Source organism: Lycorma delicatula, chromosome 6, assembly GCF_047948215.1.
Source record: "Lycorma delicatula isolate Av1 chromosome 6, ASM4794821v1, whole genome shotgun sequence".
Classification (NCBI taxonomy): domain Eukaryota; kingdom Metazoa; phylum Arthropoda; class Insecta; order Hemiptera; family Fulgoridae; genus Lycorma; species Lycorma delicatula.
The window spans coordinates 140,485,674-140,511,174 of record NC_134460.1 but is presented as its reverse complement, the minus strand read 5'-3'; the positions used below and the strand labels follow the sequence as shown (position 1 = coordinate 140,511,174).

General features: G+C 31.9%; 1 protein-coding gene across 4 annotated transcripts in view; it reads left to right on the top strand.

The window, feature by feature from the left end:
* Positions 1-25,501, top strand: part of LOC142326297 (polycomb protein Sfmbt-like) — a 63,124-nt gene that overhangs the window by 12,875 nt on the left and 24,748 nt on the right. For all 4 annotated transcript variants that reach the window (XM_075368666.1, XM_075368669.1, XM_075368667.1 and 1 more), the window contains exons 4-11: positions 1,351-1,568; positions 5,497-5,709; positions 7,602-7,731; positions 8,316-8,450; positions 19,704-19,821; positions 20,245-20,369; positions 21,983-22,236; positions 24,097-24,330. In XM_075368666.1, the coding sequence (XP_075224781.1) occupies positions 1,351-1,568; positions 5,497-5,709; positions 7,602-7,731; positions 8,316-8,450; positions 19,704-19,821; positions 20,245-20,369; positions 21,983-22,236; positions 24,097-24,330 (1,427 nt within the window). The remainder of the gene's footprint in view (positions 1-1,350; positions 1,569-5,496; positions 5,710-7,601; positions 7,732-8,315; positions 8,451-19,703; positions 19,822-20,244; positions 20,370-21,982; positions 22,237-24,096; positions 24,331-25,501) is intronic.

The window sequence follows — 25,501 nt, the reverse complement described above, 5'->3', positions numbered from 1 at the left end:
ATATACAGAATACTATACAAAGGACAGTATGTTAACGTATTCAAATTTTTCACATGGGGTTTTTACAGATTTCATGTAAAATATTTTTACATTTCATGACCAAAAAACATAAATTTTAGCACTGAAAAATTCCAGAAGGATATATTTATGTGTGTATATATATTGGCTTGTTTACTAGACTGAGCAGACATTTGAAATTTGGGACTATGATTTCTGTATATGAAGTATTGCTGCCATTTAATTTTGTTTATAATTGGTCAAGAGGGCATGGATACTTACTTTATGTGACTTGTATCTCAAAATTTTACTCAAAGGGTAGTACATATTTTCATATAATTTAATGCCTTTTAGAAAAGTGTGTAAGATGACGATATTTGGTCTTATTCAAACCCACATAAAGGAGGTGGGCCTGCAAAGTTTTTGTGTTATCCTGACTCAAAGTCACATTCTTTTACAATTAGACTATTCTATTACAGTATTTTGTCACTTTAGTTATGTATTTGGTTCATTTCATTCAGAGGCAGTAGATAATAAGATTAATTTTTTTTACTTTTTTTTTGTTTTCATTGTTGGAACAAAATGAATTGATGGTAGTCAATTAAGTAATTGATCACCCAGAGGTTTGTGTAGTGAACAGATTGGCTTAAAGATAGATTACCTAATTTATTTGATGTAGAGTTTTTTTCTCTAAAATAAAATTTATCTGGTATTTTTCACATATCATTTCATCCTTGTTAGTAACGTAGATTGTGATAACAAGATTAATTAATTATGATAGCCTGCTGTTATATAGTAACTTGCCAACAAAAACTGGGGTGAAAGAGTTTATTAAGGCTTTGGTTGCTCAAAAGAATAAGTTAATTGAATTTCAGGATACGAGTTTTACACATCCTACTCATCCCTGAGAAACAAGACAAACAGTAGTAATTGTTTGAACTACACTTGCCATTTTGACTAATTTCTTTAGTACTTTTGCACTTCCTGCAATGCTCTTCAGTTAAACTAATTATCTGTAACAGAGATTCATTAATTCCTTAATGGACTGTGTATTCAGTAATTGGTTCTGCAATTTAAATAGCATTTGGTTAAATGCTGATTCGTGTTGGTGTGCTATTTTACTGATCAGAACTAATATTGAGCTTAGTTTGTTTTTTAGTGTCACTTAGCAAATCAGCCAACATTTTTTTACGTAGCTAAATCAGAAAAATATTTTTAGAATAGGATATAAAATACTGTAAGGAAATATTTGTCATGATTTATTACTTTATATTATTGCATAAATGATATTTAATGTTTAGAGGTATATATAAATTTACCTTGCTTGATAATATAATAATGTTCTTTTTTTAGCCGTTTGTGAAAAATGTGGAGCAATAGGTGTTAAACATGCTTTTTATACACGTGAAAGACGTTTTTGTAGTATGAAATGCGCACGTAGTTCTGCAGATAACAGTTTATTGCCGACTAATAATGATATCCTACGGTGGACAAGTTTAGGACAAGACCAAGGAGTTGGTGATATTAATGTCAATACTCTCGATAAAAATAATTTATGGCGAAATGTTAATGTAAGTATAAGTTAATAGTGAAAAATTAACTAACCCTTACATACCATTTTATTCATGTATGAAAAAAAAAATTAGTATATTTATTGTAACTTCATTTTTATTGCCAAAGTTGCTTATGTTTGACGGCACGTCAACAAAAAAAGTGTTGTTAGGTCAGTCTGGCTATAACCTTGCATTTATTTACATAAATTTGCTTATATTTATAACAGTAATGACATTTCACCAGTGGGCTTTCTTATTGTTAAATTGCACATGTTCTTACATGTGCTTTAATTTTATATTTAAACACATTGTAAATAATAATAATAAACTTGGCAGCTTGTTGGATGAGTAAAAAAAATATGAAACAGTGGTAACATAACATAATTAAGTAGTAAGGTCTTGTGCATTTGATTTGAGATTAACAATTTTTCTACACACATATATAAATTAATCTGTTTTAATATATATATAAATTAATTTATTGTTTAGTAAGTTTAATTTCCTACATGAAAAATATTTGATTATATATATATTATATATATATTAAAAAAAATATCAAACCTGTATTGCAGTAGATAAGTTACTTTATTTAAGGTTTGATATATCTGAAGCTGACCAGTGTTTCACTTTTTATTTGTAATTTAAGATTTTTATCACTTTTAGTTATAATTATTAGTATTAACATATTGGTGAAAACCATACAGTGAGTTTAAAATAGTGAAATATGTCTGCAGAAATAATAATTGTAATAATGCATACATAGATATCTGCTCCTGTTTCACTTTATTGTGGGTATTTGAATTTACCAAGCCTCACCAATCATTTTCTCAAATCTTCCATAATCTTTAGAATTCTACTATCCTTCATCCTTCTTACAGACCCAGCTATCTCAATTTAATCTGCTCTACCCTATTTCTCACGCTTCCTATATTCAAGTCTTCCTGGATTATGATGCTTTTTAACTTAGCGAACCTTTGTCTTTCCTACTATATGTGGTAAAAACTTTATTTCACATGCCTGCAGTCTACTTGATTTTCTCATTCCTGCATTCATTGTCCAAGTCTCTGATGTCCAAGTCACCATCAGAATAAAAAGCACTATACATAATCATTTTAACTTAGCCTGTTTAACAGGAGCCTGTTTATCCCATAAAAGGTGCCTAACACTTTGTAAATTTTAGTCTTTTCCTGGTTAATGTTTCTATCACACGTTATGTCCACTCCTAATTATGTAAATTTGTTCATTATTCTCAACAGTGTTGTCCAGCACTATATTTTCCTGTACGTCCCTGTCTTTTCCCACCATCATAACTTATTCTTCTACAGACTTAATCTTCAGACCTCTTAAATTTCATCTGTTTATTCAACTACATTTGTACTGTATTATATTTTGCTTCTCTTCCCAATTTTTTAAATTTCTCATTTACCACTCATATTTTCCATTATAACATTAAATAAATCCAGCGACAAGACACTTACCTGGTTTATCCCTTTTTCTGATTTCAAACCATCCAGTATTGCTTGTTGGGTCCTAACTTTACATTGGGTAATTTATACATTTATGTTAACTACTCATATCATTCCAAGCTCGATTCCTATGCTTTCAAGACTTTCCACACATATTCTCCCTTTATTGAATCATATGCTTTTTCTATGTCTGTAAAAACCATGCAAACCTTATATTCCAATTTCTTTTTTATTGTCTCATGATGAAAATTAAATCAGTAGTGCTCCTCCCCAGCCAAAAACCATTTTCTTCTTAATCTTATCTTTTAATCTATTCAAAATAATCCTTTCCAATATAATTTCACACTGACTCATCAACTGATATCCCTGTACTTTTTACAGACTTCTATTTCCTTTCTTGTATAGTGGCACTATTTTCCCCTTATTTAAATCCTCTGGAATGTTTCCATTCTTCATACACTTTTAATAACTGTATAACCATTACATTCATATAGGGTCTGCTGTCCGTATCATATCTACTTTAACTTCATCTGGTCCTCCCACTTTGCTAGCACTTCCAACCATGAAGGACCTGATATATTGTTTATCTCCCTTTTGTCCTCCCACGTACTACCCTCTACACACTCTTTGTTTAGGAACTCATCAAATTACCCTTCCTATAATGTTTTAATCTCTTCTGGCTTTTCTACCACTGTTCCTTCAGTATCCATTTTTACAGATCTCTGTAGGTCTCCTTTTGTTTTTCATCATCTTGTGCAGCATCTTTTTATTACCATTACGCTTTGACAGTATGTCTTCTTTGCTAGGTGTATACTCTTTTTCTCTTGCCCATTGCCATCTCCTCTCTTCTAGCCCTTCTACCACATCTCCAAGCATAGTTCTTCTCTTTTACCACATCTGTAGTTTATCATTTCACCATTCACCCTGTTTTCCTCCATGTTTAAACCTCCCAACTGTCCTACCACAAACTCTTCTGCAGTTTTCACAAATGCTTCTTTAAATATTTTTCATTCTTTACTCTCTTAATGTCATCTTTTGGAGCTTTCTTTATTAATTTCGCTTTGAATTCCCTTGTCCCTTAATTTTCACACTTTCAGTTTTGGTCTTTCAAGCTTTTCGTTTTTAAAATTAGTAATACTCAACTTAAAATCGTCCACCAGCAACCTGTGATCTTCATCCAATGCTATACCAGGAATAGCTTTCACATTCTGCAATTTTCCTCCCCAGCCCTCATCTGTAATTATATTATCCATCACACTTTCTAATTGCACATCCCAGCTATACCAGGTGACTATGTTTCCACTTTTTGAATCTGTTATTTCTCAAATGGAGTCCATTCTGCTGATAAAAATCTAATAATGCTTGACCTTCCTAATTTCTGTTGCCATATCCAAATGCTCCCTGTTTCTTCTCATAACCTTCCCTTTTCATAGCCACCTTAGGATTTCTCATTATGACATTGCACTTTCCCACAACAGTGCTCAGCTGGGCTTCAAAATTGTCTTTTTCTTACTGTGTACTCTCCACCTGAGATGTGTGCACTTGTGCGATTCTAAAAACTTCACTTTTTAGTATTAGCTGTGCTATAATAATCCTTTCCAATAAATAATACGTTTTCTTTCATTTTCTCATTGACAATAATAGCCCCTTCATTACTTGCATTACTATCATTTTCCTTCCAATGTAGCATATAACCCTTCAAATCTTCACTTTCTTGCCCTTTCCACCTTATTTTCTCTGTCCAAATGTATTACTTCTTCTTTCCTTCATCACATCCACTACAAGTTTTCCAGTGAAAGATAAAATGTTAAATGTTCCAACTCCGAGGCTTAGATTTATTTTTGAAAACAACTGTAAATTCATTATCAGCCTGCAGTGCTTCATTAGCTGTACCTTTTCAAGGTTCCTATAAAACCTTCATAGCTGGCATAGTGCTCAGAGGATCAAGTACAGATTTCCACTGAACTTCACCCTTTTGTCATTAATTTTCTTCATTTTGATTTTTTTGGTATTGTAATGTTTTTATTATGTAATAAACACATAAAATATAAACATAAAAAATAAACAGCACCATAAAATACTTAAACCTCCCTATATTACAAAATGGTAAGAAAAACACTGAAAACACAAAAACTGCAATAATTCAAGACTTAATTGATCTACTGGTCAGTGGCTTAATACAGTGATAATCAAGTCACACCTAGTGAGTTCTCGCTCAAAATTTTTCCTCAACTCTTGAGTCAAGATAGAGTGAAAATTGGTTTTCCTTATATAATAACATGCTAAGAAAAATGCTGAAATGCTGGCCATGAAGCAGTCAGCAGGCGCAGCCCCCTAGTTCACTTATAAATACTTCCCTGTGTAATTTTAATTACTTTTTCATATCATGCAGTCATTATTGCATTTCATTTTATATTATACAATAAAATTTTTGCTTTGATATTAAAATGATTAATTTTTTTTTTGTATTTTACTTGCAGCAATTACAACAGAGTGCAGTTAAACTTGAATTAGATATGGAAAAACTGGCATCTCTTTTACCACCACCTCCACCAGTTATTCCAGTTACAGCTGAAGAATGTCCTTTTCCTCCTGATAAAAAATCACTACCAGATCTTGAAAATACTTATGAATGGACTCCTCAATTATCTGAACCAGGATTTATAGCTGCACCTGTGTCTTGTTTTAAACATGTATGCATTTTTTATTTTTCTAATATTACTGATTTTAATTAAAAATCAACGTTTCATGTTGTTTATTATTCTCAACTTTGAGATTAATAATAACACGAGTTGGTGTCATAATATATTGTATGACTTAATTTTTTCCTTTCTACTCCCTTGTGCTATGTTTGAAATGACTAGTTAGCCATGTTTGGAAGCCATCTTTGAATTCCATTTGTCAGTTTGTTTATGGAGACATTTATGTATGGACACGTTTATGGAGTCAGCTTGGAGATTCTAAAGGATGTATACCTGGGACTTGAAATTTGGACAGTTACATAGAGGAAAATTCCAGTAATCTTTTTTCTGACAATTGATGTAACATCTGAAATTAATTTTTCTTAGAGATATCATTATGTCTAGTTTTCTAGTTATGACCATTGTTGGAGTAATTATTTATTGTATTAATATTGAATTATATTTAAATAACATGAGGACTATTCCAGATATTACATCAGGTTGGTTGTTTGAAAAAATTGTTTGCAATAGCAACATGGCATATATGCATTAGCCACCAGCAGTCCATATCCATGTCTGTTATTAGTGCTGGTAAAGCAGCAGTCAATGGAAAATGAGATCTGTTCATTCCATACTTTAATCAGCAAGTCTAGAGTAATTGATGTGACAGCTGCTCTGAAGCAGCTGTCGGATCAATTACTACCCGACTCGAGACAAAGAACTGATCCTTTGTCTCAAGTCGGGTAGATCAGCTGGTAACAGTGGCACATGCACTTGTTCCTTTATAAACCTCCAAAGAAAAAAATCACATGGGTTCACATCGAGCGAACATGGAGGCCACGGCAAACAAGCCCTGTCATGTGGACCCTGGTGACCAATTCAGCAGTTGGGGAGAATTTCATTCAACCAATCACATACAGCGTTATGCCAATGAGGAGATGCACCATCTTTTTTGGGCAAATAAAGTTCAGTGGTTCATATTGCAGTTAAAGAAAGTCATATTTATAGCACATGAAGATGGTTCATTCCAGACACTTGCTTCCGCGAAAAAAAGTGGCCTGTAATCTTGCTGTCTGGGTATGGAACAAAAACATTCAGTTTTGGGGTGTCTCATTCCATTGCAATATTTTGTGAAGATTTCTGATTCTCAGATATATATATTATGAGTGTTTACTTTTCCATTAAGCAAAATGTTGGTTCATCACTGAATATGACATTATAAAGAAAGTCTTCATCGTCGCAGTGCATCATTTCATTTCTGAAGCTAGCATCCAAACCATAATCTGTAGGCTTTGCAGCTTGTAACAACTGTAAATGATATGGACAAAGTTGTAAACGTTTCCTTAAAACCCTCCATACTGTTGTCACTGGAATCGTTAATTCATGGCTGGCCTTCCTAACGGATTTCCTAGAACAACGATCAAAAGACTCGTACACATTCAACATTGTCTTCAGACACACTCATGTCGTCTTGTACTCTTACCTTTACAAATACAGCCAGTGGTTTCAAATTGTTATTGCCATCTATGAATGTTATTGTCACTCGGGGGATGACAACAGAATATACTGAATGATAATTACAGATTCACACTTTGCAAACTGCATAACACAGAATGCTTTCTTTTGGTAGTGGGTGGGGGAGGGGTAGCAAGCAATCTTTGCTACTAGTGCTTTCAAGCAAAAGGTACCAGAAACAGTGTATGAGCTTACACATAGCTAAAAACATATGAGGTGCTCTTTCATTTCATATATAATTAATCAATTACATGAAACTTGAGAAATGTTATGTAGCTTTAAAACCCCAATATTTATTTTGAAATAAGTATATTGTAAATTTTTATGTGCATTTGTCTTATCTAACTAATAGACAATCTTTAACAATGTGTTTGTTCTTTTAATTACAGGCTCCCATGTCTGATTGTTGGGATAATATAACTGTTGGTATGAAAGTAGAAGTTGAAAATACAGATTGTGATAACTTCTCAGAAGACTTTCCGGATTCATTTTGGGTGGCAACTGTACTTAAGATTGCTGGTATGAATTTAATGTTATGCAATTTTTTAATGAACAGTTGTGAACTTATTAGTAACATGCATTGAATTTGTGTGTTTATTCAGTTAATCAAATCAGTTTGTGTACTTTCAATTAAATGGGTGACAATTGAGTGATTTTCTATATATTATCAGTACAGCCTTGAAGTTCTTCTACTTAAAAACTCGAAAGATCACAATATGTTATTTTACTTGTGATTATAGGGATAATCATAAACTTGAATTGATTATCAGAAAAGCAGAACTCCTAAGGCTAATTTAATATTTAATCATTTGTGGATAATAAAAATGAGAGTTATCAGTAAAAAAAAAGTTCACAGAATTATACCCCAGAATTTTGTACAGTTTGTTCAAGAATTATTTAAAAAACAAATTTTTACTTTCTCATTTTTTCCAATGCATTATTTACTAGAATGAATGACTTCTGATTTTTTTTTCATTAAATTTCCGAGTATTTACATGTATGCATTCGGACTTAGATAATGCATTATGTAATCCTTATTTTTAGTACTTTCAAGCTTTATCTCATGTGGTATAATAAAGAAAAATATTTGTCTTTTGTTGCAGGTTATAAAGCATTACTAAGATATGAAGGTTTTGGTCAGAATGATGCTAAAGACTTTTGGGTTAACCTTTGCTCATCAACGGTTCATCCTGTTGGTTGGTGTGCTACTAGGGGTAAACCTCTAATTCCACCTAAAAGTAAGTTAATATACTTATTTAGTTATTCAGAGTGTCCCAAGAAGAAATATAGAAACTTTCAGGACATGTTCTTCTGGCGAAAATAATGAAAAAAGTTCATGTAAGCATAGGTCTGGCTGGAAATGCTTTGTTTTCAAGTTATGACTAGTGAAAGATTTCCCCGGATTCCAGCTCTTCTAATAAAAAGAAGCCCTTTTGTAATTTTTGGGACCCAAATTAAGGAGTAAAATTGGTAGTTTCTTATGTTTTGAGCTGGGAAATAGGGTTAAACAGGTTCCAGGACTAACTCCAGTTTTAAGATATCTGATGTAAAACGCAAAATTCAGTGTGAAAAAACAAGTTTATTTTAGGTTTGTAGTACAATATCTTTGTTAAATGACTAATAATTTCAGATAATTTAGTAACAAAACTTGTTGAGAATTTAATTCTGAGAAAATTAGTAAGTACAGCCAATAAAACTAAATAAAAACTTTTAAAAATCTGCAGAAAATTATATTCTTTCTGTACCTAATAAACATCAAAATAGCAAAAGAAAAAAGAAAATAAATGAAATGATAAATGGTAGCAAAATAACAAACCTCTGTTACAATAATTGTTCAAAATTCCCTCACATTGTACACAACACTGCTCGACATAAAATATTTCCAGTAGTTTTCCATATCATCTAAGGAAATTTCATATAAGAAATTCATATAAATTCAATAACATTTCGTATTTTAATGAGTAACTCTTCTTTAGTGTAATTTTTTGTTGATATAGTAGACTATCAACATACCTCAATTATCCGAGGTAATTGGGACTGAGACCACCTTGGATATAGAAAAAATTGGATAATACAGGAGGTTAAATATTGTTTGGTTAAAAATAAAGAAAAAACTAATTTAAAATGTACAGAATTAGATTGTTGTAAGAAAAAACTTAAAATAAACATAATTACGGACGTGTAAGCATGTAGAAACATGAGATTTTTTTTTTTTAATTTGGTCAATCTCTGGCTCTCTTAGATGATGCGATGCATCAACGCTGTAGAAGAGACAGTATAATATTTGTTTTGCACTCTTCCTATTGCTCTATCTAAGCAAGAGTAGCTTTGATCGCTTTCAGCCTATCGGAGTGTAATATTTTTTGGATTATCTTTTTTGTACCGTCATCCTTTTCACTATCTTTAGCATTGTGGACCATATCGATAATTCCCTCATCGCTGATCTCCATCTACATATCATTGCACCAATCACAAATTTTTTTGTTGTTGATTTAATCTTCAACAGGTATATTCAGTATGCTACATTTTTTAATATGACTTTCTTTAGGGCCTCCTTAAAAGTCATCCCTTCATCTAATCTTGCAATCAGCATCTGGAGAAGCCTTTACCAGTAAATTCTCATCATTAATTCTTAGACCCCCTTTGTTCCAAAGGTTATAAAGTGATGTCACATTGGGATAGAAATATGACCAACATCACCACTACACAGTTCTTTGGCATCTGGATGAGACGGTGCATTGTCAAATAATTAAATAACTTTCCTGGGAAGCTTACTTTTTAAAAATGCTTTAATGACAGAAGAAATTCATTAAAAAACTAGTCATTAAAAATTTGGCTTCCCATCCCTGCACTTTTTTGGTTGTGGTACATTGTGGGGAGACAGTTGACCATTATATTTTTAAAGGCTCTTAGGTTTTTTAGATTTTCCAATAAGCAGAGGCCATATAGTGTCAAAGAACCAGAATTATTGTAGGTAGCCTGAATTGTGACTTGCTCTTTATTCTTAGGTAGATTTCATAAGAAAGCTACCTATTGTAATGAGTATCATGATTCAACTTATGGAAAATTTTGACATATCTTCACATTTCACATCCCCCAGACCCCAAAACCATCAGCTCAAAATTGATTATATACATTTATATATTTTTATATATATATTCCACTTTCTTGTGGACACGATATTTGCCGTAATTTTACGCCAAATTACCTTAAAAATAACAACTCAAATTTTTCTTTAAAAATAACTCGTTCCAAAATCTCGGTCGAGTTCATTAATGGCCAAAATCAGACTGTTGGGGTGGAAATGGGGGGCTTTTTCAAAAAAACAAAATATTGCTATAACTTTCTTATTAACTAAAAAGTTTCTACTATTCTTTGAATAAAGGCCTAAAACTAATCTAAATAAATCTTTTTTATATCACCAACCATTGGCCCAGGGGGTTGAAAAATGGAGTTTCGAAGACAAAAAAGAATCAGTGGATGACTAAAGTGTTGCTGGAATTGTAAGAAGATGGGGCTCGTCGTATGCTAAACACATGAAACTTGTTTTCACATGCAATAATTGTCATATTGAGTAAATTTGAAGTTTTTCTTAACTTTATTTATCCCCTACTTGGTGAAATCTACCTTCACCTTCCGGCGTGCTGAAAGGGATTTTTTTTTAAATTCAGAAGCAGTTTTTTTCAAATTTTGCTTCTAAGGATTTGAAGGTAGCGTTTGAAAGCTAAGATCAGTCTTGTCGGAGTTAAAAATTAGATCTGATGTTAATCCTTCCTTGAAAACAATTTCTTCCATTTTAGATTCTCTCTTTCTGTTTAGCCTCCGGAACCACCATGTAGTATTACTTCTGAGAAAGAAAAAGAATGATATATGAATGTAAATGAAGTGTATTCTTGTTGAAATTCCACAACTGCAGATGAATCAGTTGACAGTTTCTCCTCACTAATATTCAGCTGCCTTTTGCCATATTTCTTCTTCCACCTCTCAAGCCACCCATCACTTATAATGAATGTTTCCTCACTGTCTTTAAACATTTTGTGGAATCTAAGCACCTTCGCTGGAAACACTGGCCCACTCACAGGACTGCCCATTCCTCACAGCATCTGTGATAGATGCTGCGAGGCAGCAGACAAATACTGTAACAGAAAAAGTGCTTCAGATGTCTGCTCATGGTTACCCTTCTTCAAAATCTTTAGACTCAAACCACTGCCTCCACTTACATTTTTGTTTACAAATTTTCAATTTCTTTCCGGTTACATCTCCAATCTCCAAAAGTCACGTCCCAACTCCCAAATTGGTAGCAATTTTTTTAATTGATTTACCATTGTCCAACCGTTTTATCACATTAAATTTGTTTCAAGAGAAACTATAACTCTCTTCTGTTTTCCACTCATAGCACAACACAGAATTCAGTAAAAGCACAAACTTCAACATAGTAACACAACCACGTTTAGTGTGAGCGCAGAGATAAGTGAAACTGACAGGTGACTGCGAAGATCGACATATGAACACAATGATTTCTGAACTTGGTGGGAGAGGAGACCTTGCCTGTCAAACATATAAACATAGCTTCTTGCCGTTCTGCTTTATTTTTATGTTTTATCTTCCCGTGAGTAGCTTGGTTGACCAGGACTCGGATAATCGTGATTCTATTTTGTATTTCATATGTATTTCAATTGTATTTTGTTTTCATATGGACCCAGATGAAGAAGTAGTATAGTGGTGTTAATACAGGTGATTGTGGTAGCCAATTTATTGGTGCACCACATCCAATCCAGTTCAAGAAATTATCATTCAAGTGATTTCTAGCTACTAAAGAAAAATATGGCATTGCATCATTGTGCTGGAAAATTATTTGCAGTCTAGTTTGTAAAGACATCCTCTGAAAGATCTAGAAAATTATTTTCAAGAAATGAACGTATGCATCTCCCGTAAAGTTTTCATTGAAAGTTGGTCCCAGAATTTTGTCATAAATACTGCCACATCAAACATTAATGTGAAATCTGTGTTTAAAACTACTATTTCCACAGGTACCATGTTGATTGTCTTCGCTCCATAAATGACTATTTTTAGAATTGAAGAGTCTGTCTCTCATTAAAGTGTCTTCATTACTAAATAAAACTGAATTTACCTTATCAGCATTGTCTAGAAGTTTAACTTTTAGGGGGTAATTTGTTGACTGCAAATTTTGAACCTTCTGCAGGCAGAAAGGATAAAGATTTTCTTTCCTTAAGATGTGCTATGCTTTGTTTTTTTGACAGACCATTGTGACATCCTTTACAAGGGTGTCAGTGAGTCTGTTATGCTATATGCTGCACCTGTCTGGGCTCACCGCTTGGCTTTTACGTATTATGCGGACATTTTGCTGCGAGCCCAGAGTCTCCTCTTGCTGGCTGTTATAGGTGGTTGTAGAACAGTCTCATGGGAGGCAGTCTGTGTTATAACTGGAGTCAAATCAATAGATATCTTGGCTAATGAGTGTAAGGAATGCTACATTTCCAAAGTAAATAACCTATTGACATCAGGACGAAAACAGGAGATTTAAGACGAAGGACTGAAGGCCCTGGCTTGGCAGGTCAAGTGGCACAGATCCCCCACAGGTCACTACATGCATGGTATATTTCCTATAGTGTCTGATTTAGGTGCAATTGAATGGGTTTCCCCAATTGGTATCACAGTTTCTTTCCGGGCATGGTGCCTTTCAGGCGAGTTTGGCTGGGTTTCATTTGGTGGATTTGAGTCAATGCCCGGATTGTGGACTAATGATGCAGTGGACCACACATCCTCTATATCTCTCCCTAAAATGAGGTCGAACGTTCAGGAGCTGTTAGGGAACTTGAGAGAATACATTCCTTTCTGGATCTCGTATTAATTGGATGATTTGTGAAAAGTGGTCTATAATATCTGATTTTCTTCACACCCTTGCAGTGTGTAGGTCTGTAGAGGGAATTTAATTGCGGTATTTGATCATGGTAGGGTTCCGACCTAGGCATTGGGTTGGTTGGAGGTAGGCGCATTAGAATTGTGCCACAGTTATATTAGTATTGTTTATGATTTAATTTTGGATTCCCGCTGTTGGGGGTGGCCGTGCTGCCAGGGTATGGTAGCCCATGCAACCGGAGGCATGGCTTCATTCCGCCAGTGGCAATCCTGATTGTGACTTGGTAATGCCGTGTGACACTCCATGATGGGACCGGATGGGAGTGCGGGATTTGTCCCCGGCTCCTGTGCGGACCAGAATGAAGTAAGTTACGTTCTCCTTGTTAGGGACCTAAATTGATTGACTTATTTGGGTGTAGGTCTGAATTTTTATGTTGCATTAAACATAATTTTGATTGGTATGAGTGTAGCACTGATTTAACTTTCAACTTGTTTGTTTTCTGGGGCATTCACAGTCACAGATGGTGCTGTCAAATCTGACTAGGCATGGGGTTTACGCTTCTGTGGTTTCAGTCGGTTAGTTTGAGGCCTACATGAAGGCAAAATTTGATTTGTATTTTACTGATGCAAATGTCTGCCGAGGCATTTACATTGGTTGCATCTTGACCGAGGCCTGGCTGATGACTGTGAGATGTAATCAGTTAGAGGGTCTAAAGACAACCTCCAGTAAATCCCCTCAGAGAAGAGGGGATGGCGTGGTGACCGGTAACGTCACAAGATGGGTGTCTTCCCCTACGGGGTTGGGATGCGACTTGAAATTCCCCTTATACTAATGCCTGGGCTATGCTGAATCATAGATGTTCAATATTAACTCAGCGATTTACTTGGCATTCAATAGAAAACGACACATTGGAAATAAACCTTTTGTTTGCAAATGCTAATTGAAAAAAAGTTTTCATATTTGGAACCTGCCTTCCAGGGAATCTCTCCTGATATTCACATTGAGCAGCTTCAGAATTTTCATTACAAAATCCGTAAACAAAACTTGTATCAGCATATTCCTTGTTAGAAAATTGAAACAGCATTTGTACACAGCAATATAACACTACACTTCCGTTATCTGTATGATAATTTATAACAGATTCAAATTAAGTATATAGTTTTCATTGTTGATCAGCTGTTAGTATTGCCAACCCGTACAATACAATTTTTTTAGTTTACTAAAGTAAAATACATATCAATATAGTTTTTTATATAATTATTTTGTTTTACCTGAGTAAATTATTGAATATACACAGCTAAAATATTGTTTTATATATTTTGTGTTTCTTCTAAAATTATTTTCACTAATTAGTGTTTTTGTTTTTAAAATGTATATTTATTAAGTAAAGAAAGAATAAGATTTTTTTCTATTTTTCATCTTTTTTGCTTTAATAAAAAATCAATTTTATTTTTTATTTTTTTGCTGTATTTACATGAATTTTCTCAGAATTAAATTATCTACAAGTTTTGTTAGTAGATTTTCTGAAATTATTACTGATTTAACAAAGCTGTTCTACTACAAACCCAAAAATCTTGTTTTTTTGACACTAAATTTTGCGTTTTATGTCTGATGTCGTAAAAACTTGTAGAGTTACAGTTCTGGGACCTGATTTAATCCTATTTCCCAGCTCATATTACATAAGAAACCACCAACTTTACTCCTTAATTTGGGTCCCAAAAATTATAGAAGGGCTTCTTCTTATTAGAACTGAAATCTGGATGTAGTCTTTTACTAGCCATAACTAAAAACAAAGCATTTCCAGACCTATGTTTATATGAACTTTTTTCATTATTTTCATTAGTAGAAAACACATCCTGAAAGTTTGTCCATTTCTTCTTGAGACACCTGTATTTAATAAAAATATTAATAATTATTATTAATAAAAATGCATAATTTTGATGTTTAATGTTTCATTTGTTTTAATACAATTTCTATTAAGCAGTTTTTACTTTAGTGTATGCTTTTCCATACTGAAGTATTTGTTTTTCAGTTCTAATTACCGTATTTATTATAAATGTATATATTAATTTTCTGTGTGAAAATAGTTCAGATTGAAAAAATATGTCAGCTCCTGGTATAGTCTATACATGTTTGTCATTATTATCATCACCTGGCGGCAAGTCCCTTAATGTCACTGTGTATCTATCCAGCCTTCTCCTTCATTCCTTTGTAGTTCACATTTTTCACCAAATCTATTAACGTCATTTTTCTTCCTTTCTCATTTTATTGATCCTTCCAATGCAAATCGTCAAGATTCCACTTCTAACCAAATATCTTCAGTTTTCCGTTTCTTTTGTGTACTTCCTGTATAATGTTCTTTTTTCATCTTTAATCCTTTCATTACTTCTTCATTCCTCACTTTATTAATCCATTTTACAGTCTCCATCCTTCTCATACCCCATCTCAAAAGCCTCCATCCTTTTCCTCTCCCTCTTCCTTGTCACCCATGCTTAACATAAGACACCATACGTAGCATTTGTCTAACCTTTCCTTAACTAACTCCAGATTTTACTACATATATATGTTGTATGTTGTTGTTAGTTTTGTATGCAGGTTTAAATTTATCCTTTGGTTATATTTTCAACAGTACTATTATTATATGAATATTTTAAGTAAACATTATCAACCTCTTGTGTATTACGTATTGGTTTTAAAGTTACTGTACTCTTAAGCGTTATTACTTGAGTTTTTTATAAATATTATCAATTAACAAAGAGCTATACCCATTTTTAATTGCAATTTGCTTTATAGTATTTATCTCTGTGTTTAATTTTTCTTTATTATTTTGTGTATAATGGATGGCTCTATTAATCATATTTGTATATATGTTAATTTTATGAGACCAACATAAATACAGATATGTATTAACCTGCATACAAAACTAACAACCACATAATAGAATATTTAAAAAAAACAATAATTACACTAATTTATACAACTTATATGGTGTTTATAAGATAAAATGTAATAATTGTGAGGATATTTATACAGGTAAAAACCAATAGATCATTTAAAGCCAGATTTTATGAACATTTTAGGCTTTACAAAAACAAAAAATTGGGCTTTTCTAATATTGAAGATCATCTTATAAACAACAAGCATTCTATCTCTGACGTTAATACCAATTTAGAAATATTAGAAATAAAAAAAAAGCAATATAAATAAAAATTTAGATATTTTAGAAATATATATATATACAAGCAAAAAATCAACTTTAACAACCTGCAGACAGACTATGAGGGAGATCTGTGTACAAAAGTTGCAGTAGATAATGGCACTTCACAGATATGTAGAATATTTACTAAAATAGTATCAGTATTTTAGTTGGCTGGCCACATGCATGTTACCCAATTGACGCCATATGCCTTTGCACATGTGTTTGTATTTTCAAGGGTTGAAAACTTATTTTTATAAATGAGACGATGTAGCTTATGACATCTAATTGGAAGGCCCTTTGAATGACCTTAAAATAAAAATTGGTTCACTAGTATTGAAGTTATGGTTAAAAATGTAGTTTTTTTGGTTATGTTGGGATATAGTGTTACTGTCCCAAAGCATTAGATCTGAAATCATGCATTATTTTTTTCTTAAAAATATGGGTTTTAGGTTTCTCCAGCATTGAAAAACATACCAGTAAACACAGCATTATAATGTCACTTAAACATGAAAAACCAATAATAAGATGCCTACTTCTTTGTAGCATATTGAAAAATTTATTACCAGATAAACTTAATGATGAAACAATTAAATAAAAACTAATCATTAGTTAAAAAATCATTCATTAGTTAATTTTGTTATGAAGCTTTATAACAAGAGTCCTTAAGAAATAATAAATTAAACACATTTATTTACCTCAATAAAATAAAAGTATAAATTCCCATTTTCCTGTAATTTTTTTAAAAATTCACATCTTGCTACTTTTTTGAAATTCCTTCCTACATGCTCATATAATTTTATTTTTCAAATCTTGATTTTAATGATCCCACAAATAAAAGACCAGTGATACAAGATCAGCAGAGCTTGCCAGCTACTCAACTGTTCCTCTTCTACCTATTCAAAGCCCAGGAAACATTCGGTCCAATCATTGTCGAACTGGAAGTGAACAGTGAGCAGGTGCTCCATCTTGCTGAAAGTGAAGCATGTATTCATTAGGTAGTAACATGTTTCCATTGTCATCTAACTGATTTTCTAAGACATGGACTATTTGTTGGGTGGTGAATAACTTCATCCAGCAACTGTAAATTCTTTTCACCTGTCAAAATTTGCATCGATAAATACTGGACCAATTATGTTATTACTGTAACTCCCGGCCCACACATTTATTTTTTCAGGATGCTGCTTGTTTCCAACTTTGAAAAGACAAGTATTTACATCACTTCAGTATCGGCAGTTATCTTTATTAACATAGCCATTTAGAAAGAAGATGAATTCATCAGAAAAACAAATATTTTCGTAAGCATTGGGTTGGCATTATTAATTGGATCATTTCTTCACAGAATTCAGTTCTTATGTCAGCTTCATCCTCATTCAGTTATTGATGCAATTGAATTATATATGGAAAAAATGTATTCAATTTTAATGTAGTGAAAACAGAACCATAAGAAACCAGTTTCACGGGATATTTTATGAATTGAGCTCTGAGGATTTGCTATTATATTTCCCATGATTTCAACCAAAGTTAATTTGTTTAAAGCCTTTTGCCCTGCACATTTCTTATTCATGACGAATCCCGTTAATTGGGATTTTTTTATAAATTTTACAGTGTAAAAGTGTGAAACATTTTTATTTGGGTGTCATTCATTAAATGCTTGAGCAGTTCTTCTATCACATTTATTTTGTTTTCAGTATGTAAAAATTAGTTCAGTCCTTTCTTCCAGATTGTAAGTCATTTTAGCGAGACAAATTTACTCAAGACAAAAAATGAAAGGTTAAATGGTAGAACAATAACACAAACCAAATGCCAATTTTAACTAAAGAACACAATTTAAATGCAACATGATGATGAAATGAATACAATAAATACTTTTTGCCACTAATTACATACAAAATACAAGAAAACAATTTGCAAAAATTTACCATAGAAACTAAGATCTCAGTAATTGGCAAAAAATTATAACCTGTTATAACAAGGTAATCAATTTTTTAACATGTTGCTAGCAAAGAAGTTGGTACCTTATTATTGGTTTTTCATGTTTAACTGATGTTATAATGCTGTGTTTACTGGTAAGTTTTCTCAATGTTGGAGAAACCTAAAACCAATATTTTTAAGAAGAAAAGACAATTTCAGACCTAATGCTTTGGGTCAGTAACAATGTATCCCAACATAACCAAAAAATAGCTACATTTTTAATCATAACTTCAATACTAGTGAACCAATTGTTATTTTATTTGTATCAAGTTACTTGTCATTCAAAGGGCCTTTCAATGAGGTGTCACAAGCTACATCACCTCATTTAAAAAAATAAGTTTTCGACTTAAAAATTTAAAAAAAAACATTGAAGAATGAAATTTTGTGTTTATAACTTAAAAAATAATTTTCATAGTTTTAATCCACAGATTATGATTATTTAAAGTGGTTTAAGAAGTACTATCATGTAATTTTATGGTTATTTTTGTTGAATTGAAATTTAAAAAAGTACTACACCAAATGGTTTTTCGCACCTACCGAGCGAAGGAGTGGGTGGATTTTAATTTTCTTTTCACCAAAATTCATTATTTTTTTCTGGTTAATTAACGTAATTAAATGTTACCATTGCCATTTAAGATTTTTGAGTTGGGGGGATAGGTGTAGCGGAGAGGGTGGATTCCATCCCTATGAAAATATTTTTAAAAAGGTTCCCCCTGATATACATGCCTGCAAACCAAACACAATGGGACTGATAACTATTGAATAATAAATGTGGTAACGTTTCAAGTGATCACCCGGTATATATTATTATTATTATATGAAATATAAACCACCAACACACATTGAGATAAACATATGAGATAAATTAAACAAACTAACCAAATTAATTTTCAAGAATAAATTTTTACAGCATCATCCCGCATATCAACATCATTTTATAGGAATTCATCTTCTTGAATTCTATAATTACATTATAATTTTTTTTTAATTTAATTTAATTTTTATTTTAGATAACAGTACTCAACACCAAAATTTGCATATGCATTCATAATATTTCAAAATTCCAAAACAAAGAACAATCTAAATTAGAAATTAAAGTAGCAAATTTTTTAATAAGAATTATAATGTAATTGTAGGATTCAATACCAACTGAAGATGCAGGATAATATGAAAATCAATTTTTGAAAATTAATTTTATAAGTAATATCTAATTATTTTGTTTTGGTGGTTTATGTTCCATATAATATTAAATTTTTGTTAACACAGAGGTCAATATGTTAATGAATTATTTGAATTTAAAATATATATATATATAATTTTTATTTAACTTAATATGGTTATTTTTTGTTGGAATACTTAATTTTTATGTGCAATGTTTTTATTTTAATAGAAAAAATCATTAATATTGATTACTAATTAAATTACATAATTTGTTTACAGCAATAGAAGATAAATATAAAGACTGGAAAGATTTCTTAGTTAAAAGACTTACTGGGGCACGGACATTACCTTCTAATTTCTATAATAAAGTTCATGATAGCATGAAATCAAGGTTTAGGTATGTGCTTTTTTTTATTTTTAATACCGTGTGTTATTTTATATATGAATGAAATTGAAAAAAACATGTTTTCTAGATTTTGATTTTTATTGTTGCTGTTGATTTTGCATTTCAAGCAATTTGATCAAATGATGGCTTCTACAAATATTGTGTATTCTTCTAACCTCTGTCAGAAATTTTTCTGGCGTCTATACAAACAGTCGCCCTTTATTGTAGCTTCTGCAGTACATATATCTCATCAGTGGTATCCTTATGATACTGAAGTAAAGATTATATTTAATTCTTCATCATTTATTTTTTAATAGTGTAGTGAGTGCTTATAATACAAGCAAGTAGTAAGTAATTTTCAGATTTATTGTACTGAATTTTGGTTGCTGTTATATTTTACAGTTACTTAATATTTATTTTGAATTATATTTTTAGGTGCGATTTGAATTTGGAAGTAGTTGACAAAAGTAGAATCTCACAAGTAAAAGTAGCAACAATTGAAAGAATAGTTGGTAAAAGACTACATGTTAGATATTATGATGCTGAGCCTGATGATAATGGTAAGAATTGTGATTTTATTATATACTTTGGAAAAAGAATTGGTTAGATATTTTGTGTTGTGTGTGTGCACACGCATATTTGATAAAAAAAATATGCAGAATTTTAAAATTTTCCAAGCTTTATAAGCCCAGTAGTCACAATATTTTTTTGTTGTGTTGGTATACTTGTCCCTATCATATCTTTACATTGTTAGCTTAGTTTATTGTCTGTCAAAAAGTTACATGTGCTTTGGTATGGTCAGCGATTTTTTGCTTTTAGAATAAATGGAACAAGGAATTTGCATTAAATTTTGCTTTAAGAATGGAATAAACTGTAGCAATGCATTGGAAATGTTAAATGTTGCTTTTGGCAATTCTTCTCAAATAAAACAAGCGTTTACAAGAGGTACAAACATTTCCAAGAGGGCTATGAAGACATTGAAGATGATGAGTGCCCTGGACAACCCAGCACATCAACAACCAATGACAACATCGAAAAAGTAAAGAAAATGATTGTGCATAATCACCGAATCACTATTAGAGAGATTACTGGTAATATTGGTCATTTGGTTCATGCCAAGCAATTTTTTCAGTTGTTTTGGGCATGAAACATGTGACAGCAGAATTTGTTCCAAAATTATTGAATTTTGAGTAAAAGCACTGCCAAATGAACATTGCTCAGGAGTTGCTGAATGAAGTAAATGACTATCCATAACTGGTGATGAAACATGGGTGTATGGCATTGAAACATAGACCCAGTCGTCCTTCCAGAAAGCTTCTTGAAGAGTCAAGACTGTAAAAAGGAATTTTAAGGTTCTGATCCCTGTGTTCTTTGGTTTCAATGGCTTAGTGAATCATTAGTTCTTGCCACCAATTCGTATAGTCAATAAGGAGTACTACCTGGAAGTTTTAGCTGTTTGCCTGAGGAAAATTCCCAGATTTGTGGTGAAACAATTCGTAGCAATTGCACCACAATAATGCACCTGCTCACACTTCACTGCTTTTTAGAGAATTTTTGGCCAAAAACAACACTATTATGATGTCTCAGCATCCATATTTGCCAGACATGACCCCCTGTGACTTATTTCTATTTCCCAAGCTGAAAAGAACCAAGAAAAGTTGGCATTTTGCCAACACTGAAGAGATAAAGACAGAATTGCTGAAGGAACTAAACGCCATACTAGCCTCCGGAACCACCTTCAGAGGATGATATGTATGAATGTAAATGAAGTGTTAGTCTTGTACAGTCTCAGGTTGACCGTTCCTGAGATGTGTGGTTAATTGAAGCCCAACCACCAAAAGAACACCACAATCTAGCCATACTGAATATTACTTTCCAGAAATGCTTTGAAGATTGGAAAAATTGCTGACACAAATGTATTATATCTGAAAGAGAGTACTTTGAAGGTGATAAAATCAATATTGATAAATAAATAAAGATTTTGTGAGAAAAACTAAAATTCTGTTTATTTTTTTATCAGATGTGGTATGTGGTGTGAGTGAATGTTCTTGCAGCATAAATAGTAACTAGTGATTATTAATCATTCAGGATTATATCAAGTATTAATATGGAAATAGATATTTATAAGAAATAGTATATGTGTTTTTAACTATTGTTTCTTTATTGTGTATAGGATTTTGGTGTCACGAGGATTCACCTTTGATTCATCCTGTTGGTTGGGCAAGAAGAGTGGGTCATACGCTAGATGCTCCCGAATCTTACATTGATCACTGTGTTAAAGGTTTGCGTGATAAAGATGATGCAACTGAGGATTTATTTCCTATACCGACACCTATTCCTCCTGGTGTTACATTTTCAGAAGGAATGAAATTAGAAGCTGTTGATCCACTAAATCTGTCATCTATATGTGTTGCTACGATAATGAAGGTATTTTTTTTTTTTTAAGGAAGTTTATTAAATACAGAAATTTGGTTTTATTTGATCATGCATTATAATTCTTCTGTTGACATAATACTATACCATAGCATATTTCTTTCTATTAATATATATTCATATATTAGTTCCATGATCCACTAATAATTCCCATTATCAGGTTTCACTGGATCTTATTATTTTAGTAAGATTCAGTATGTAAATCTGCTTTTGTTGCAAAAAATGTTGATGTTACTAATGAATTTCTGTTGTAGATTTTGGCCTTGTCATAGAAGGTAAATACTGATTAATTTTTTCCAGATTTTATATTCAACATTTTAATAAAACACTAAAACAAGTCTTTTATAAATAATGAATTAATATAATCACTCATGATGATGATAACTTGTTCCTGAGATATTCATTATGCACTAAGAGATGTTGCAAGGCAGATATTAAGGTGTTTATAATTAGTTTAATTTATATAAGCATTTTGGAGACTATTAAACATTAAAAATAAACACATTGTAGATATATTTTACATTATTACAAATAAAATTAAAAAAACAAAAGATTTTTAGGAATTGACTGTACACAGAAAATCATGCATTTTTAAACTGATGAGCTAATTATGTCTGTATTTGTTAATATAATATTTTTTGGTTGAAATAAATGAGATTTACTTGTTAACTGAATTAATTTTTAATAGTTTTGTTGAAATAAACTCCTCAAAATAAATAGCACCATCTTCTTACTTTAGTGTCACTCATAATATTTGGACCGTATACTATACAAATTTGCCTGTGAATTCCAGCTTCAGAATTATTTTTTGTCATCAAAAATCTGATTACTCTTTATACTTCACACTTGGTGGAATCACAAATTGTAGCGCTCATTATAAATGGATGAATATAAACAGCTAACAACAAAATGACTAAACTACTTCTGCTAACAGCTGATTATTGTTTGAAATACCTGATTTATGCAAGCACCATTTGTTTACATAGGCTACAAATTCAAAATGAACTTATTTTTAAAATGCACGTCATGTATAGTTCGATCTGTGCTAGGTATTTTGGGATGTATCACATGCAGATTCTGCAGGGGGGCTGTAAAAAAATTGCATCTTATTAACAAATTAAACTTATGAATAAAGTAAAATCAAAACCAGTTTAATAAATGTAGCTTCAACTGGCATTGGTTCTTTTTTCACTAATTTTTCAGATCCTACTCTCTGAGACATTCTCAGGAGTGTGTCATATTATCTTTGACCTAGAGACTGCACTATTTAATGTCCACCAGGCCCCTTAAATTTATTTTCTTTAATAAATTGTAAAAAAAAAAAAAAATAAACAATTTAAATTAATTAAACAATATAAACAGCTAACAACAAAATGACTAAACTACTTCTGCTAACAGCTGATTATTGTTTGAAATACCTGATTTATGCAAGCACCATTTGTTTACATAGGCTACAAATTCAAAATGAACTTATTTTTAAAATGCACGTCATGTATAGTTGGATCTGTGCTAGGTATTTTGAGATGTATCACATGCAGATTCTGCAGGGGGGGCTGTAAAAAAATTGCATCTTATTAACAAATTAAACTTATGAATAAAGTAAAATCAAAACCAGTTTAATAAATGTAGCTTCAGCTGGCATTGGTTCTTTTTTCACTAATTTTTCAGATCCTACTCTCTGAGACATTCTCAGGAGTGTGTCATATTATCTTTGACCTAGAGACTGCACTATTTAATGTCCACCAGGCCCCTTAAATTTATTTTCTTTAATAAATTGTAAAAAAAAAAAATAAACAATTTAAATTGATAAAATTAATTTAATTAATTTTTTTTAATATTATTTCACTGCAACAGGTACTAAATGAAGGTTACATGATGATTCGTATCGACTCATATGATGAAGATCCAAGTTGTTCAGATTGGTTTTGTTACCACATGACATCTCCGTGTATATTGCCTGCTGGATTTTGTCATATGAATAATATACCTTTAACTCCACCCAAAGGTTATGATTCAACTACATTTGATTGGCAAGACTATCTTTTAAGTACAGGAAACATGACTGCTCCATTTAACCTCTTTAACAGGGTAAGCTTAATAATGTGGTAGTATATTTTTGTTTGTATCATTAATATTTAAAAGATTATTTTGAATGTTTAATAGGGAAATTGGGTTACTGTGTCCAGCCACATCTTGATTAACTAAGGGAATCGGCCTGAAATCTTCTCTGCATAACTCTGTTACTTTTACAGTTATAGCAACAGCCATTTCAAAACTGAATTTATAATTATGTTAATGGTAGAACTGGCCAAATTTCTCCTGGCCAGATGATGCCTTCACTCCTAGTTTTTCATAAACCAAAATTAAGATAAATAAAAATAACTAACTTTTTATTATGTGTTGAATATTAATCTTAACCAGATATGAATTTGGATCTTCTGACTGTTAATAAATACCTTTAACAGTTAATTAAATAATGTTTCTAAAACAGTCAGATTTTTGAGGGAAAATTTAAGAACTTTTATTTTCAGGGAAGTCTGAAAGTAGGTTTCCCTTTAATTTTTTCTAATTGTTACACATCAAGTCTGTTGAAAAAGTACCTGAACAATTCCCACTCGTGTGATTTCTATTGGTTTGGTCCCTTGCACTGAATTACATCACGATTATGCAGAATCTCATGATAGTACTGTTTGTTGATAGTTTGGCTTTCTGGTGTGTGTTTATGATTTACAACTGTAGCAATTGAGAAAAAATGGGCGGCATCAATTCCATCCATTGTGAGAAGATACAATTTGCTTTCCACTTGTTTGTTTTCTTTGGTCTTGGGGGGATGGTAATGATAGAGCTTTGGTTTCTGGGTTGAAACTGTACATCCAACAATCATTATCAGTTATTGCAGCCATAAGGAAGTTGAGATCATTGGCACACATCAGCTTACCCTGTGCAATATCAAAATGAATCTGTAAGTTTAAATAAAAGCAGTCTGTATAAATTTTGTGACCACTCTGCACATGAACAAATTGCTCAATAAAATTGTACCTACAGAACTGTCAATAATTCCAATGACATTTTTGTTTTCTTGGGCAGTTGGCTAGCAATTTTACTTTATTAAACTGTGCACATTGTTGAGTCATTTAGACTTTGGCTTGATGTCATACTGCTATGCTGGTCATTCTTAATTGGCGTATAGCCATTTTGAAATTTGTTATACTACTCTTCAGTTTGTGTAGCTTGATTAATGTTAATTTTTTCACTCTGG